At 38.4% G+C, this 15,909-nt stretch overlaps 1 protein-coding gene across 1 annotated transcript in view; it reads left to right on the top strand.

Annotated features, from left to right (window-relative positions):
- Nucleotides 1–15,909, top strand: part of MRPL3 (mitochondrial ribosomal protein L3) — a 51,853-nt gene that overhangs the window by 12,870 nt on the left and 23,074 nt on the right. The window contains exons 5-6 of the mRNA XM_060638662.3: nt 5,501–5,600; nt 7,676–7,736. Of these exons, the coding sequence (XP_060494645.1) occupies nt 5,501–5,600; nt 7,676–7,736 (161 nt within the window). The remainder of the gene's footprint in view (nt 1–5,500; nt 5,601–7,675; nt 7,737–15,909) is intronic.

Below are 15,909 nucleotides of genomic sequence, written 5' to 3' on the forward strand. Positions count from 1 at the left end.
CTTCTGTGTTTTTGTTATGTCTAGCACCATCATCTTTATTTTCATTACCAATTTTGTAAATTCATGACTTTATTCCCTTGATACTTGTAAATCAAACATAAAATTGGGATAATCCACTCTGCTCCAACAGATCTGTGAACATTACTTCCCAGAACTGTGAGCCAGTGGAAAAACAAGTGGATGTGGGGTCAGAAGAGCTGAGTTCTAATTCTCACTTCTACCATTAGCTCCCTTCACTCTACTTTCTTGAACATCTGTCGTCTTATACATAAAAACAGGGAATTGGACTTGATGGCTGCTAATCCTCTTTTGGTTCTAAAAGTCTCACATTAACTCTCAAATATTTTAGTTCTCAAGGAAAAACAAAAGTTCCCCCCAAAAATGTATTTGGCAACTCATTTTATTCTATTTTACTTAATGAAGAAGGTGTCGTATAGATAAGATTTTATTAGCATAATACTAATAATTAAAATATTTCAGAAATGGTAGTACTGCATTTTCATACTTGAGACTGTGGTCTACACATTTTAAGCTTTATTCTCTTTCATGAGTATACCGCACAGCAAGGTGATTTGGATGCTCTATTGTGTTGTGGAGGATTTCCACCCACTTACCTTGCACAGATTTTTTTAATTTACTCTCTGGTATAGGAAGTGCTACAGAGACCTTTCATGCTCTTCAAGATATAAATTTTCTAGGTCCAGAGAACATGTATTAAATACTAAGAAAAATCTTTGTCTTTGACCTTTTTTTAGAGTGAGGTGTGAAAATGAAGTTTTAGAATTCTTTATAAGTAAAGAATTTTGGTTCAGAAAGGAAAAAGATTTTCAAACCTAAAAGTAAGCAGACTTCCTTTTGCGTATTGTATCCCTCAGAGAAACCGCAAGTACGTTGGTTATAGAAGGTTTTAAAAACAAATACACCGATGAATATAAAATCTCAACTAGTTAAGCATTCTAAAATGATTGAATCAGTTTTATTTATAATAGGGCTAGAACTGTTTTGGGTTGTTGTTTGTTTTTTTTTTTTTTTTTTAACTCTGTAAAGACTTTTTTAGGCCTCCCAGAAATTAGATTGTTTTGCTTTTGCTGTTTTTGTAGCTTATTGTAAATAAAAACATAGTGTTTTTGAATACAAGGAAGTTAAGTGGCCTTAAAAGTTGATCAAATCAATTCATCTTAGGAGCAGAGAAGCATTTTCATTGTGAGAGGGATAATTGCAAAGAACTTTGAAGAGGGAGACAAAAAAATGCAGCTTCATAGATGGGATTATCCGAGTGTGACATTGCTGTCAGTCTTTTAAATTGCCTTTTGAAATCATTTATTTGGAAGTCAAAAAAAAAAAAAAAAAAAAAAAAAAAAAAAGCCTTGTGTTACACCACTGCTGCTTTCAGCTCAACTTGAGCATTTGGTGTTTTTCACAAACAATACCTAATTAGTTTTATGATATTTTGATTTTTAAAAGAAAAAAAAGTATTCAATTTTACTGAAATTAAAAGATAATCAAGAAGCATGTTATGTATTATCTTTTATGTCTCAGTCTGTAGTTACTTAGGTCAAGATGTTTATCTTTATTTTGTGTTGCTGAAAAGTAAAAGATTTTTCTTAGAAGCTCCCTCGCATACTTAGAAGCTATTAATAAAATGCTTTTTAAATCATCAGGTAGAATATGTGAATGTCAAATAAATTTGAAATCTATTCTAAAATGTAATAAATCTAAATCTGAACATCAGTAAAATAATTGCAAGGAGCCACATTTTTATTCTTTTTTTTTTTTAACATTTACTTTTGAGACAGAGAGAGACAGAGCATGAACGGGGGGAGGGTCAGAGAAAGAGGGAGACACAGAATCAGAAGCAGGCTCCAGGTTCTGAGCTGTCAGCACAGAGCCCGACCCGGGGCTCGAACTCACGGACCGCGAGATCACGACCTGAGCCGAAGTCAGATGCTTAACCGACTGAGCCACCCAGGCGCCCCAAGGAGCCACATTTTTAAATGAGAACTTATGTGTTTGCTTTTGTTGCAAATGAAGTGTGTATGGTGATGAAAAGTAGGGGACTTGATAAGTGTGTTGTTGAATATGAGTGTTGGATTTGAGCATGTGGGAGGTGAAACTATAGAGAATGACTGGGATGAAGTTATGTCATCATTCTTTTGGAGGAAAGGAGGAAAGGATAGCTTCTTGAGGGAACACTGAGGTACAGAACAATCTTTTGTAGGCATCCAAAGCAGAGCTTGTCAGCATCTGTTGCATGGTTCCACTAGAGGGCTCCAGGGTTTGTGGGCTGACCCAAAAATTAACATTCTATACTTATGGGCCAGTGCCACCCAATTTCATGTCTATCAAAGGCAGCCTTCTCAGTGTTACAGGGTGGCCCTAACAGTCCACATTTTAAACTGAAATCAAGGAACTGCAGTTTGCTGCATATTCACATATTCTACAATTAAGTCTGGCTGTGCAGATACTCCATTGGATTGGGTGTGCAGTGATGCTTGATTATCCGTACATCATCAGCATCCTCTTGAGTTGGCTAGGGTTTTTCAGTTGCTGCTGTGCTTGCTTTTTTAATTACAAAATTACTCTTGGTTTGGTTTCATAATATAGTTTCCTGAAGATTTGCTCATCCTCAGAATAAGCTGTAATGTTTATTTTAGGCCTGCAATTTTTTAAATAACTAGACTCGAAGATAGCATTGTAAACACAGTAATATCGTGTGCCAAGAACTGATGCAGCAGCAAGCGTGGAAAGGTGGGGTGACTTGGAGAGACAAACCAGGACTTCACGTCTAGACGGATGTCTGTCCTCCATCTCTTATGTCTTCACCATTCATTTAGCTCACTTCTGCAGTGTCTGACTTGCCACTGTGCTTAGCTCTAAAGTTACAGATACAGGTGAATAAAACGGCTCGCCACCCATGTGCTCCAGCAGACAGGCAAACATTCACTGGTAAATGTAAGGTAACATGAATAATAATTGAGATGTATGCAAGGTCTAGAGATAACAGACAAGGAAGTAGTCTGCTCTGGCAAGGCGGCCCAGACAGGAATCTAGACAGGAAATATCACTGGAGCTGGGACTAGACATATATTTAACAGATTTTTAACATGCTTTGGAGGTACAGAGGTGGAGAAGAATTACAGGCCAAGGGACTGGCGTAAGCAGACATAGGTAAGCATACATAGAGTACTATGGCTTGTTGGGCTGCAGGTGTTTCTTTTGTGATGAGAGAGGAAGTTGAAGGGGAGAGAGCATCAGGAAGATAGATACGCCTGTGTTGGTTATAGGCACATGAAAGAGGTACTCTTCACACCAGAAAATGTAAAGTGGTACAACTCTTTTGGTAAGTCTTCCAGCAATCTATATCGAGAGTCTTAAGAATTAAAAAAAAGACCCAGGACATCATTTTAAGGAAATGAGGTATCCATGAAGTTTTCCATTCAAAGGTATTTTTTATTCAAGGATATTTACAGTAGCAGAAAAAAGGGCAAGGGTGAAGGGAAAAACAGGCAGCAGGACCTACCAGGAGCTGGGGATGTAGCAGCACCTAAAGTTTCTGTTCTCAAAGCTTACATTTTGGTGGGCTTGGGGGTGAAACAGGGAGGCTGTAGCATAGAAGATAAACAATAAAAAATGGCTATAGAAGTGCTTCAAAGACTAATAAAGTAGGTTGAGAGGATTGCGAGTGACAGAACGTGGTGCTATTTTAGACAGAATAATCAGGAAAGGTAAGTTAATATTTGCATAGAGGCCTGAATAAATTGAGGGAGCAAGGCCTGGAAAAAATCTGGCAGGAAAGCATTTCAGGCAGGGGGGACAGTATGTGCAAAGTACCTGAGGCCATTGTTTAATGTGTTCTTGGACTGGTTAGGAGGAATGCATTGTACCTGAAGCAAGGTGGCCAGGAGGAGAGTAGTAGATGAGGACAGAATGTACAGAACCTTGTAAACCATGTTAAGGATTTAGGATTGATTCTGCATGAGATGGAAACCATTGTGGAGACATGAGTTAGCTTGAGTTTTAAAAGGGTCATGCCAGCCTGTGACTGGAGAACAAAGCATGGAGCCAGGAGTGTGGAAGTTTGGAGACCGACTAGGAGGCTATGGAAATAATCTGGGAAAAAGATGGTGGATTGGGGTGCGGGTGAGGAGTAGTTGATGTGGGCTGTATTTTTTTTCTCTTTTGTTTGAGAGAGAGAGCGTGAGCAGGGGAGGGGCAGAGGGAGAGAGAGAATCCCAAGCAGTCTCCACACTGTGACAGTGAGGAGCCTGTCATAGGGATTAATCCCAGGACCTGTGAGATCATGACCTGAGCTGAAGTCAAGAGTCAGACCCTTAACCGACTCAGCCACCCAGGCACACGTGGACTGTATTTTTAGAGTCTACAGGAACTGCTCATCAGTGGGACATGGGACGTGAGAAAGAAGAGTCAAAGGTAATCACAAGATTTTGGGTCCAAACAACAGAAGTATGGAGTTGCCCTTTGTTGAGATTTGGAAGATCAGAGGAAAGCAGGCTTCTGGGGGGATGTCGAGTTCAATTTTAGACATGTCAGATTTGAGTTGCTGTATGACATCAAAGTGAGATAGTGAGTTGTCATTTGGATGAATGAATTTGTAGTTCAGAATAGAATTTGCAATTGAAGTTAGAAATGTGGGGTTTTTAGCGTGTGAAAGAACAGAGAGTGACAGCCTCAAGGAGAAAGTGGTCACCTGTGCCAAGCATTGCTGATAGAGCCAGTAAGATGAGTATTGACTGGTGTGTTTGACCACATGGAGATGGTTGGTGACCTTGACAAGCACTTTGCATTGAGTATTAGGGGCTGCAAGCATCTAATTAAAGTGGGTTTAAGAGAATGGGAAGATAGAACGTAGATTCAGCAAAAGTCTTTCAAGGAGCATTGTAAGGGGGAATGGAAAGATTAGCTAAAGGAAGCTGTGTGGTCAAGAGAAAGTTTTGGGTTTTTTGTTTTTTGTGTTTTAAAGGTTTTTTTTTTTAATTAATTTATTTTGAGAGAGTACGCATGCACACACAAGGAGGGGCAGAGAGAGGGGGAGAGAGAGAATCCCAGGCAGGCTTCATGCTGTCAGCACAGCACCTGACGTAGGGCTCGATCCCATGGACTGTGAGATCATGACCAGAGCCAAAATCAAGAGTCAGACGCTTAACCCACCGAGCCACCCAGGTGCCTTAGGATTAGGTTTCTTGATACTTACAGTCTCCAGTCAGAATTCACATATGATCACAACTCTTTCTTTTCCTACAGAAGAAAAGTCTTTCACCATTTAGTGTATATGAGCTCCACCATGCACATGGTGGATCCTTGGTGTAATGGATTATAGATAAAAATCCCACCTCCCCAAATAAGAGGAATGTGGTGCTCTTTGTTCATTAGGGGAACAGTGTGCTCTTAATGATTTGTTGATAACTTGGTTTAGATCTCTGTGTATTGAACTCCACCTTTAGTATTAATGAGTTACTTATGTGTACTGCTTTTCCTCTAGAAATCTCCATCTCTATTGGAATTTTACCAAGAACTTGGATTGCCGCCAAAACAGAAAGTTAAAATCTTTCGTGTAACAGATAATGCTGTGATTAAACCAGGTAATCTGAGGTTGGGGAGAGGAGGGAGGCAAAAATACCCAGATACGTGGTTTAATGTTAGCCCTTTTGATAAAGTTGAATCCACGATACAAAGCCCCAAACATTTATTTTTAAATACAAAATGGCATCTAATTTAATCACTTGGGGACAAACAAGCCATTTTCTTTTTTGACTAGAAAGAACTGTAGAGAACTCTTTGTTTTCCATTAAAGAGGGAGGAGCACTTTTGTTTTTAACTTGTACAGAGAGTTTTACATTTGGAAGAGTCACTCCAAATAAATACGCTAACTTTTATTTATTTTTATTTTTTATTTTTTTAAATACACTAACTTTTAAAATGTGAAGTTCACTCGGTGTAGGGTGGCATTTTAGTAAGTGAGGAATACCTAGACCCCCGTTGAGATAGAAGAATTTGAGAAAATATGAAACAGTAGAGTGACTGACCATAGCACCTCGATCCTTACTTAAAAATTCCAAAGTATTTTACTTTACCAAATGTCAAAAATTACAGTTTGGCAATGTGTTTATGTCGGTTTATGTAGTTAACAACATTTTGACATCTTTGAACTTCAGAAAAGCTCCCTCATGTCTTGAACTTGAGTTCTAACAATTAGTCAGAGGGTGTCTTGAGATTTAATACTTTAATATCTGAACTGAATTTCATGATGTAAAATACAATTTCAATAGGCCTTATTAATTGGAATGACAGAGGATCAGCCTTGATATAAGCTAGAATTAAAAGTGTTTTTTGAAGTGCAAGTTTTATAGTTTAAAGCTAAAGTGAATGGAATTAAGGGAACAAATGTAAAAATTAAGTCCATATTAACTTCTGTTGTAGCTCAAACCATTTGAAATTGTTTTTGTGGTGAAAAGTGGTCATGTATCAACAGTTCAAGTCATTCAACCTCCTAGAAATTCAGTCAGTTTTAATCTCCCCTATTTTTTCTTAGTTCAATGTTTTTCTCTGCCCATACAAATCTAGGTTAAGTCCTTCATTAAAGGATACTACCCCTCTGAAATCCCATAGAATCTTACTCCCTGTTTTAAACGAGCCAAAAATAGCATTCAATTATATTCCCTATTACATTGATTATGGCTTTTTTTGTTTTGTTTTTAAGAAAAATGTCTCTTATTTGATGATGTTAATGTTGATTCTTCACCTATATAATAAATTCTTGAGGTCAGGAACCGTGTCTTATACTTCTGTATTTCTAACTGTACATATGGTAAATGTGCAGTATTTGCCGATTGTCAAATTAAATAGTTCTCATAGTGTTAACTTTAAATTGAGGCAAACAAAATGTTGTGCAGGACTTTCACTTACAAAATTCCTTTAAATAACACATTTTTCTGATGTATTTTAAGTAAGACTCCATTTACATACAACTAGACTTGGAAATGTTAGTATATAAAACTAGGGGTATCAATAATAGCAATTTTTCAGTATTCTAAATGATCCAGGCATGCTAGAATAACTATATTTTATGGATACAGTGACCATTCTTCCAAAAATAGATATGTATGGGCTATATATGGATATCACACATCCAGTGTACAATGAACCTGGGTTCAAACACTTAAGTTCCTACTTTCAGATAACTTATCTCTAATGGTTAAAAAAGATTTGATCCAGCCAGAACTTTTTTTTGAGTCATTCTTTTATTTTTATTTTCGTTATATGAAATAGGAAAAATATCTTAAGTCACTATATTGTTATTTACCAAAGCAACAAAAAATCATCAAACCCATGTATTTACCAGTAAGAATACAGTGTCTGTCATGTGAATTACCCATTTCAACCAGTACCACGTTGGCCTCTGTGAAGGCACAAGCCCATCCGCCAGCCGTGATCTGTTGGCCCAACATTCTGGGGCACATTGTTCTTCAGCCCATGGACAGTCGATTAAAACATGTTTGATGAACAATTTTAATTATTGATGTTTCTAATAATTATAATTGCAGAAGAGAATCTTCTACTTTTTTGGAAACCTGATAGGCTTTCTAGATGTGGTTTATGTTCAGTGACATTGTTCTGGGCCGACATTTCATATATTGCTTGTTTTCTTTTCATAAAGGCACTCCTCTTTATGCTGCTCACTTTCGCCCTGGACAGTATGTGGATGTCACAGCCAAAACGTAGGTCCGCTTAACAGGTTCTTTTCCTTTTGTTCTTCTCATATTAAAAAATAACAGAGCAAGTGAAAGTATAGTCTTTCAAGTCAATGAGTAAAGATTAAGTAACCATTATTCTTATTCGTAATTCTATAATGTTACTGATTGTACTGGATTTTAAATTGCACTGAATTAGTTGTATGTGAAGAGTTCACATCAACTTACAGGTTTTAAACTGAGACGCATGCTTCTGGAAATGAGACTGAAAGAAAGGTCACATTACTCAGGTTCTTTGTGGGTTGGGCCCGCTTCTATTTTTAAGACCAAAGGCTACCTGCTGTTTGATGGTGAAATATAAATGAACAGTGCTATGCAGTTCTTTTGAGATTGTGTCATCTAGTAATTGGTGGTTCTTCCAACTCTAGGAGATGGTTAAATTAGAAACATTACAAACATTTTATATGGTTTGTGATGGTTGTTTTGCTTAAGGTTCCCCTAGGGTAACTATAAAACATTTTGTTAACTGTGTTAAAATAAAAGCCTATCAAAAGCTGGAAGAAGTAGTATTACACCTTAGGCCTCTAGCAGTGTGGGGTTATCTCTCAGTGCTGGACAAGTGAGACTTCTTCCATAAAAACAGAATATTTTTTTATCCTTAAACAAGGGCTTAATTTGGCAGAAATCAACCCTTATTTGTCGCACTAACAGAAAAATGCTGACTTTGATCCATTTTCAGACTGGGCAGTGGTATTTCTGGTACTGTACTTTTTTCATATCTTACTGTCAGATGACTTAAGATAAGTTCGGTACTGGCAGGATGATCTCCAGGAAACATTTAGCTCTTACAGAAGCAGCAATTCAAAATTTGGTTAAGATTAGTTCACTATGGAATGAAGTAACTGAGCCCCCGTCTATGTTTGTGTAGAAATTGTTCAGTATATGTTAGTAGAATCCACCTGACCTAGGCTAAACTAAACTCCAAATATCAGCTCTTGGCTCTTCTTGTTTCTTGTTCTGTCACCACAGATGATAATTTTACTTCTTTTGTGTGCCTTTTTTGTCATTTGAAAAATGGGTCTGGGAACCGTTTGAAAATTAACGGTGGTCCACAGGTGCTCTGGAACAGTCTGACAATCACAGTGACTGAGCCAAAGAGCTTTTAAGCAAGGAAACCAGATGATTGCCAGCATCAGTTTCCTTAATGCAGTCAGATGCACTTTATTTCCACTCAGGTAAGAGCCATAGCAAACAGCTCTTACCTTTGATTAGCTATTTAGAAATGGAGTCCAGATAGATGGACAATACAGTGGGTCCTCTTTTTAGAGAGATTATGGACTTCTCCCCCTTTTTTTCCTGCATCCTGATTGTTGCAGACTCATTCCTACTTACTGAGGCCTCTAAAATTACTTGGCAACTTTCTTTATTCTGTTTTTCCTTGTCAAGAACTCAGAATATTGGAGCTGTAAAACTTTCGTTACCTGGGGAGATGTGTGTGTCGTGAATCAGATGATTTTCCTTTTTAATTTCTGAGTTGATTATTACATATAATAAAGTACCTCAGTAATTTTGTTAATATACACACAGCTGATAGTGCATGAATTCCGTTACCTAGTTTACCGAATATATGAGCTATTCTGAGAAGTCCTACAAAGTCAGAGGCCTTTGTTAGCAGGTGCCTTGTGCTGGGATTTGTGACTAGCTTGGACTAAAGCCAGCTTTTCAGATGGCTGTGTTCAGCAAATGCTTTCATTTCATATGCTGCTGTCAGGTTTCATTGGCTTCTTAAAAGTTAGTTTTAAAACTTCATCCTTTTTATTATGAGTATAAAATGAAAAGAAAACAGTTTTAATATCATGTACCTAGAAAACTAAATCCTTGTGCCAGTCTCAAGACTAGATGGCTGATAAGAGCTGGGGGAACAACTAGCCCTGGGATTTAAAGTAGTTGCCGTTCAACTCTGGAGAAAGGAGGACCTTCATTTGAGAAGATCTCACTGTTGTGTGTGCTGCAGTCCAGGATTCTGTTTGACTTTTCACCAGGTAACTGGCAAGAGTTACCCCACACAAGTGTGCACTTTAGTCTCGTGGGCGTGTCTTTACGTCCTATTACTTCAGATGTGATGAAATAAGACTTCCGCTTTTTGCTGAATATTTCCAGTGACTCTTGTAGCTAGCATGTTATTATGGCCTCAAGATGCTTCTGAGTGTTTGTAAATTAGTGGGACTCTGTCCTTCTCACGAGGAGCCGTTTTGAATTCCTTCCGGGGCAGCATTGGATCCTCAGCTGCATGCAGTCCTGGTGGCTGCTGCCTCTCCCTTTTGCCCTTGACAGATAATGGAGGACACACACACGCATCTGCTCGCTTTTCTTTTTCCTTTTTAAATCCTGTCTCCTTTTCCTGATGCTTCTCAGTTTACGGAGTTGAAGTTCTTTACAGCCAATGAGAATGTTCTTCTCCTTGTTGACTATAAATGGAACCATCATCTTTTGGGAATAGATTACGAGTACTCTCAGTCCCTTACTATGTCTTGCTTGTGGCCAGAGATTTGCTTCTTTGTCCTCCATTTCCAGCCCCTGTTTTAAATGTTTTGATATGTCTGGACCCCCTTTTCTTAATTATTAATCCTGTTAGAAAAAAATCGTACAGTGACACAGGTCACACGATGAAGGATATGGATTTACAGGCAGGGGCAGTGGTTGTCACACTTGAGTAGGTTTCAGAATCTGCAGGAGGGCTTGTTAAACACAGATTGCAGGACACCCCACCCTCCAGGCCCCCCCCCCCCCCACAGTTCTTTTTTGGTAGGTCTGGGGTAGTACCTGAGAATTTGCATTTCTAACAAGCGCCTACTGAAGTAGATGCTACTAGTCCAGGGACCACACTTTAAGAAACACTGGACTAGAGAACAGTCAAGGGCTCACCAGTGGAACCACATTCCCTTCCTACTCCTTCACCCAGCTTGGAATCCTAATCCTTTCCTTTTCCTAAGTCTGTATTCAAATTATAACACATAACATCTGTTTTACAGCAAGCAAATTTAATCGATCCAGTTTTGAGTAACAGTGTCAATAAAAGTAGGCCTATTTATAACTCACATTTTAGTTAACATAAAACTGAAAATTGGTCTCTTTAGTAATTAATGGTCTTCATCATCTTCTTTCCATTAGAAAAGAAAAATCTGAAATTAATCTCATTGAAAATCTTCATTTTTCTCACATTGTAATATTTATATTTAATTGTTAAATCTGTACTTATATTTTGAGTATTTCAATTTTTTTTACTTTATACCTTCAATTTTAATTGCTTGACTAAACATAGTTTAGGAATAACTAAGAAAATTTGGGGCGCCTAGGTGGCTTGGGCATCCAATTCTTGATATCAGCTCAGGCATTTATCTCAGGGTTGTGAGTTCAGGCCCCTCATTGGGCTCCCTGCGGGGCATGAAGCCTACTTTACAAAAAAACTAAAATTAAATTAAATTTGAAAAGAGGGTTCACTTGGTTGAGCACCTGATTTATGCTCAGGTCATGATCCCAGGGTAATGGGATTGAGCCCCACATTGGGCTCTCTGCTGAGCATGGAGTCTGCTTAAGATTCTCTCTCTCTCTCTTTTCTCTCCCTTTCTCTCTCTCTCCCTCCCTCCCTCCCTCCCTCTCCCTCCACCCCCTGATCCCTCCCACCCCTCTACCCTCCTCACACTGTTGATTGATAGATAGATAGATAGATAGATAGATAGATAAGAAAATTTAAAACAAAATACTACCTAAAATAAGAGAATACAATGTTAATAGAAACTACTTCAAGGATGAAATCGTCTGCATTTTTTTTAAGTGACCAGTGACCAACAGTACTAACTTCTTCTTGAAGACTTTCTTAAATTTTTAAATGTTTCTCAGTTAATAATTGCATTGGAAAATCTGCTTGCATTGAAAGATACATTGTAGGGCGCCTGGGTGGCGCAGTCGGTTAAGCGTCCGACTTCAGCCAGGTCACGATCTCACGGTCCGTGAGTTCGAGCCCCGCATCGGGCTCTGGGCTGATGGCTCGGAGCCTGGAGCCTGTTTCCGATTCTGTGTCTCCCTCTCTCTCTGTCCCTCCCCCGTTCATGCTCTGTCTCTCTCTGTCCCAAAAATAAAATAAACGTTGAAAAAAAAAAAAAAAATTTAAAAAAAAAAAAAAACACTATAAACCTTCCCATATTTAAAAAAAAAAAAAAAAAAAAAAAGAAAGATACATTGTATTTATCTGTGCCAAATTTGGGTATGATTTTCTGTATAAATAAGTATTTACTAGCGTCACTTTGGAATATGAGGTAAATACATACTTTCCAGAGTTCATTTTAATTTTTACTTTTATACCAGAAATCATTTTTCATCCAGAGGGCTTGAGAATCTAAATTTAATTTAAATTAATAGGAAAGGTTTTTACATCTAATATATAAAACCATTCTAGCAGGGGCGCCTGGGTGGCTCAGTCAGTTAAGTGTGTGACTTTGGCTCAGATCCTGATTTCACGGTTCGTGAGTTCAAGCCCAGTGTCGGGCTCTGTGCTGACAGCTCAGAGCCTGAAGCCTGCTTCGGATTCTGTGTCTCCCTCTCTCTCTGCCCCTCCCCCACTCACACTCTGCCTGTCTGGCTCTCTCTCTCTCACAAATAAATAAACATTAAAAAAATTTTTTTAAAACCATTCTAGCAGAATAATTTTTCAGTTTCATTATCCTGTTTACAGCTATGCTGTTAAAAGCCCTGTCTTTGAAATATGACAGTTTTATGTAATTCATTCTAAATAAAAATTTAAGACTAGCATGTACAGTGATGTGTTCCTCACGCCCTGCCCTAGCATCTTTTAAAGTTTATATCCCTGTTCTATAATGGCAGTTACATTCCAGTGTAACTTCTAATAGATGTTCTCCCTTTCTTTCACTCTCAGCTTTGAGAAGGAAATGGCTATGAATAAACAGTAGGTGAGATGAGAGTGACTGTTGATTCTGTCCTCAACATAGGATGCTTAGCCCACTGTTTTCTGGTGAATCCTAATGGTGCTTGTCATATTTTATAGGGTTTTTTTTTTTAAAGGAAAGAAATTAGACAAGAATGAAAGAATAAACAAAAATAAAACTGTAAAAATGCACTCTACATTGTAGGGAAAAGCGGTTAGGTCTTGTCTGAAAGGACTGGAAGGACACCGATGGTGCTGATACCTCTATGACGTGGGCGTGGTGCCCTTTCCTGCCAAGTGTTTTATTAAGCTTTATTATTATTTTTAATGTTTATTTTTGAGTGAGAGAGAGTCAGAGCATGAGCAGGGGAGGGGCAGAGAGAGGGGAGACACAGAATCCAAAGCAGGCTCCAGGCTCCAGGCTCCAGGCTCCGAGCTGTCAGCACAGAGCCCGACACGGGGCTTGAAACCACAAACCGTGAGATCATGACCTGAGCCGAAGTCGGCCGCTTAACCGACTGAGCCACCCAGGTGCCCCGCCAGGTGGATTCTTAAAAGAGCAAAGACTCTCTGGCCTCTATGCCCAGTCCTGCATACTGTCAGAAGGGTGCCTGTATCCTGGCAGAAACCTTCCCCACTAGTCCGTTATTCTTCTTTCTAGCGGATGCTTGCTCTGAACTCTAGGAGGAGAAAACAAGGCATGTGCTGCCTTCAGGATACAATTGCTGTTTAGCCCTGTACATTTTCAATTTTAATTCATTTTTAGTAAGTTACTTTACTATTATTCAAAGCAGTACATTTTTAAGCATAGTAATGAAACAGTTTCAAAATGAGTGATTAAACTATAGAAGAAAATAACCTCTATAAAAACTATCCTTCTTAAATCGGAGTGAATGTGTGTTTCAAGATAAAGGAGAGTTTGGTGGGTAGTGTTTTGGGGTTATATTTTGTTGTTTTGTTGCTTTAAAAATTTGTATAGTAGTCATCTATTATCGCCTCACTTTTAACTATACGAAATAGCATTTTTTACTCAAAATCAGCAAAAGTAAGGCCTAATGAGAGGCAGAATAGGGAATGGCCAAAAGCACGGGCTTTGCTTCCCTTTAGCCGTGTGACCTGGGCAGCTTTCTCAACCTCTCTGTTGCCTCATCTTCAACATGAGAATAATTCTAGCACTGCCTCATAGCCGTGTTGTAAAGATTGAATGAGAATGCACAGAAAGCTATTAGCTCAAGGCCTGCCACTTATTAAATGCTCAAGAGTATTGGCTGCCATCACTATTGTTGATATTACTGCTTTTTTATTTGTTTTCAGATTTTAGGGGAAAGTTTTTTTCAGTAGGAAATATCTTTTAAAATGAATAAAAAACATTAAGTCATTAGGAATTCTGGTGTGGTGGTATTTTCTGATACATCTAGTTATTGCCATCTTAAGATTGACTTGCATAGCAAAGTTGGAGCTTTACAAAGCACTCTATGTCGTTTTAAGATTACATACTACCTGCTACATCTAGAATTTACAGAGTAATGAGGATGCCTTTAAAGCTTTGTGACACTCCAGCGTACTGGATATTTTTGTGTTTTTACTCTAATCTGGTTCCCAAGAGGCAGTATGACCTCGGTTGAAAGCATGGCCAGATGCTTCCATTTACCAGGGGTTTGTCCTTGGGCAGGTGGCTTAACTTGTCTGAGTGTAGATTTCATGCTCTTTACCGTAAGGGCATGAGACTCACTCTTATCTATATTAACTCACTCTTATCTATATTAATGAAGACGAAGACTTAACAGTAGATTCAACAAAACAGCAATATGGTCTTCTGATCTATTGAAGAAAGTGATATGGCTAAAGACCTGCAGAAAACTATTATGTCCTTTCAGGATATTATGAAATGATTCAGTTATTTGAGGGTTTTTTGTTTTTTGGGTTTTGTTGTTGTTGTTGTTGTTGTTGTTGTTGTGTGTGTATGTGTGTTTGTGTTTCAGAAGCACACAGTGAACTTAGGACAGCAAATAGGGTTTTCTGAGTTTATTTAGGACAACCAGGAAGTGCTCCCTTTTATAAGAGGATTCAAAGGAGTCACTGCATATTTGGTTCTCTGTACTGTTGAATAAGCTGGATTTGAAGTCAGGAAACTATACGCCGTGTACTCCTAGCAGTCACTCGTTGATAAAAATGTTCCCAGATATTGATGGGAGGTGTGTGGTTTTTAGACAGAAACAGTACATTCTACATTTCGGGTCATGCTGTCACAAACTCATCCCAGACGGTAACCGCTATACAGCTGTTTGGTGCCAGCTTTTAACTAAATGTGATAGAACACAAAGCAACTGAAAAATTCCACTGTGCCTTGTGGGCTCAGGAGCTGTATATCACTGCTTGAATAGGTTTAGACAACACTGAATCAGGTACAAATTGATTCCTAAAGTTTATGGGGGTCCTCGGAGAGATGCCTTATCCTTGGAATGTGCAGAGATGAAAGTAGCAGGAGTTTGTTGAAATGAGAAGCTATAATGAAATTTTGAAACATTTGTGCCTTATTAGTTTATCATAAATTAAAGGCTAATCCTGATAGAGATCATGAATTAGCTAATAGGGCCTTTTACGTGCATATAATTTATTTTATTAAAAATTTTCCTTTTTTGTTTACTAGTAAAAAAAGTTTTAATGAAAAGCTTTTGTCGGGAGGAGGGAGGGCTCCTGGGTGGCTCAATCGGTTAAGCATCCGACTCTTGATTTAGGCTCAGGTTACGATCTCCCAGTTGTGAGATGGAGCCCCGAGTCTGGTACCACACTGGGTGAAGATTCTCTATCTTTCTGTCTCCCTCTGTCCCTGTCACACAAACTCGGGCTCTCTCTTTCTCAGTCTCTTTGTCTCTGTCTCTCATTAAAAAAAAGGAAAGAAAGAAGAAAAGCTTTTTGGGTGGTTTGAATTGAAAACATAGGAAAGTAATATCAAATTATATCCTACAAGAGATTCTTTTGATTGTTAATTTGGACATTATGCCTTTATATTTCACATTACTTTTTCACAAGTAAAGATACCATCTTACTCTAATCTATTCTCAGTTGCTCGATTTCATAAAGAAGCAGCCCAGTCATGATTTTGGTGAGGACCTGATGTGTGTCTCCATTTCCCTCTATTCATAGGAATGTTTAACCATAGAGAGGCTGGTTTTCAATCAGTTGATTTCTTTATTTTCCCACCCTCACCTCCATAAAAATATAGTCTGATCTTAGGGTATCTTGAGACAAGTCAAG

Source organism: Panthera onca, chromosome C2 (genome assembly GCF_046562875.1).
Source record: "Panthera onca isolate mPanOnc1 chromosome C2, mPanOnc1 haplotype 2, whole genome shotgun sequence".
In the NCBI taxonomy this organism is placed as follows: domain Eukaryota; kingdom Metazoa; phylum Chordata; class Mammalia; order Carnivora; family Felidae; genus Panthera; species Panthera onca.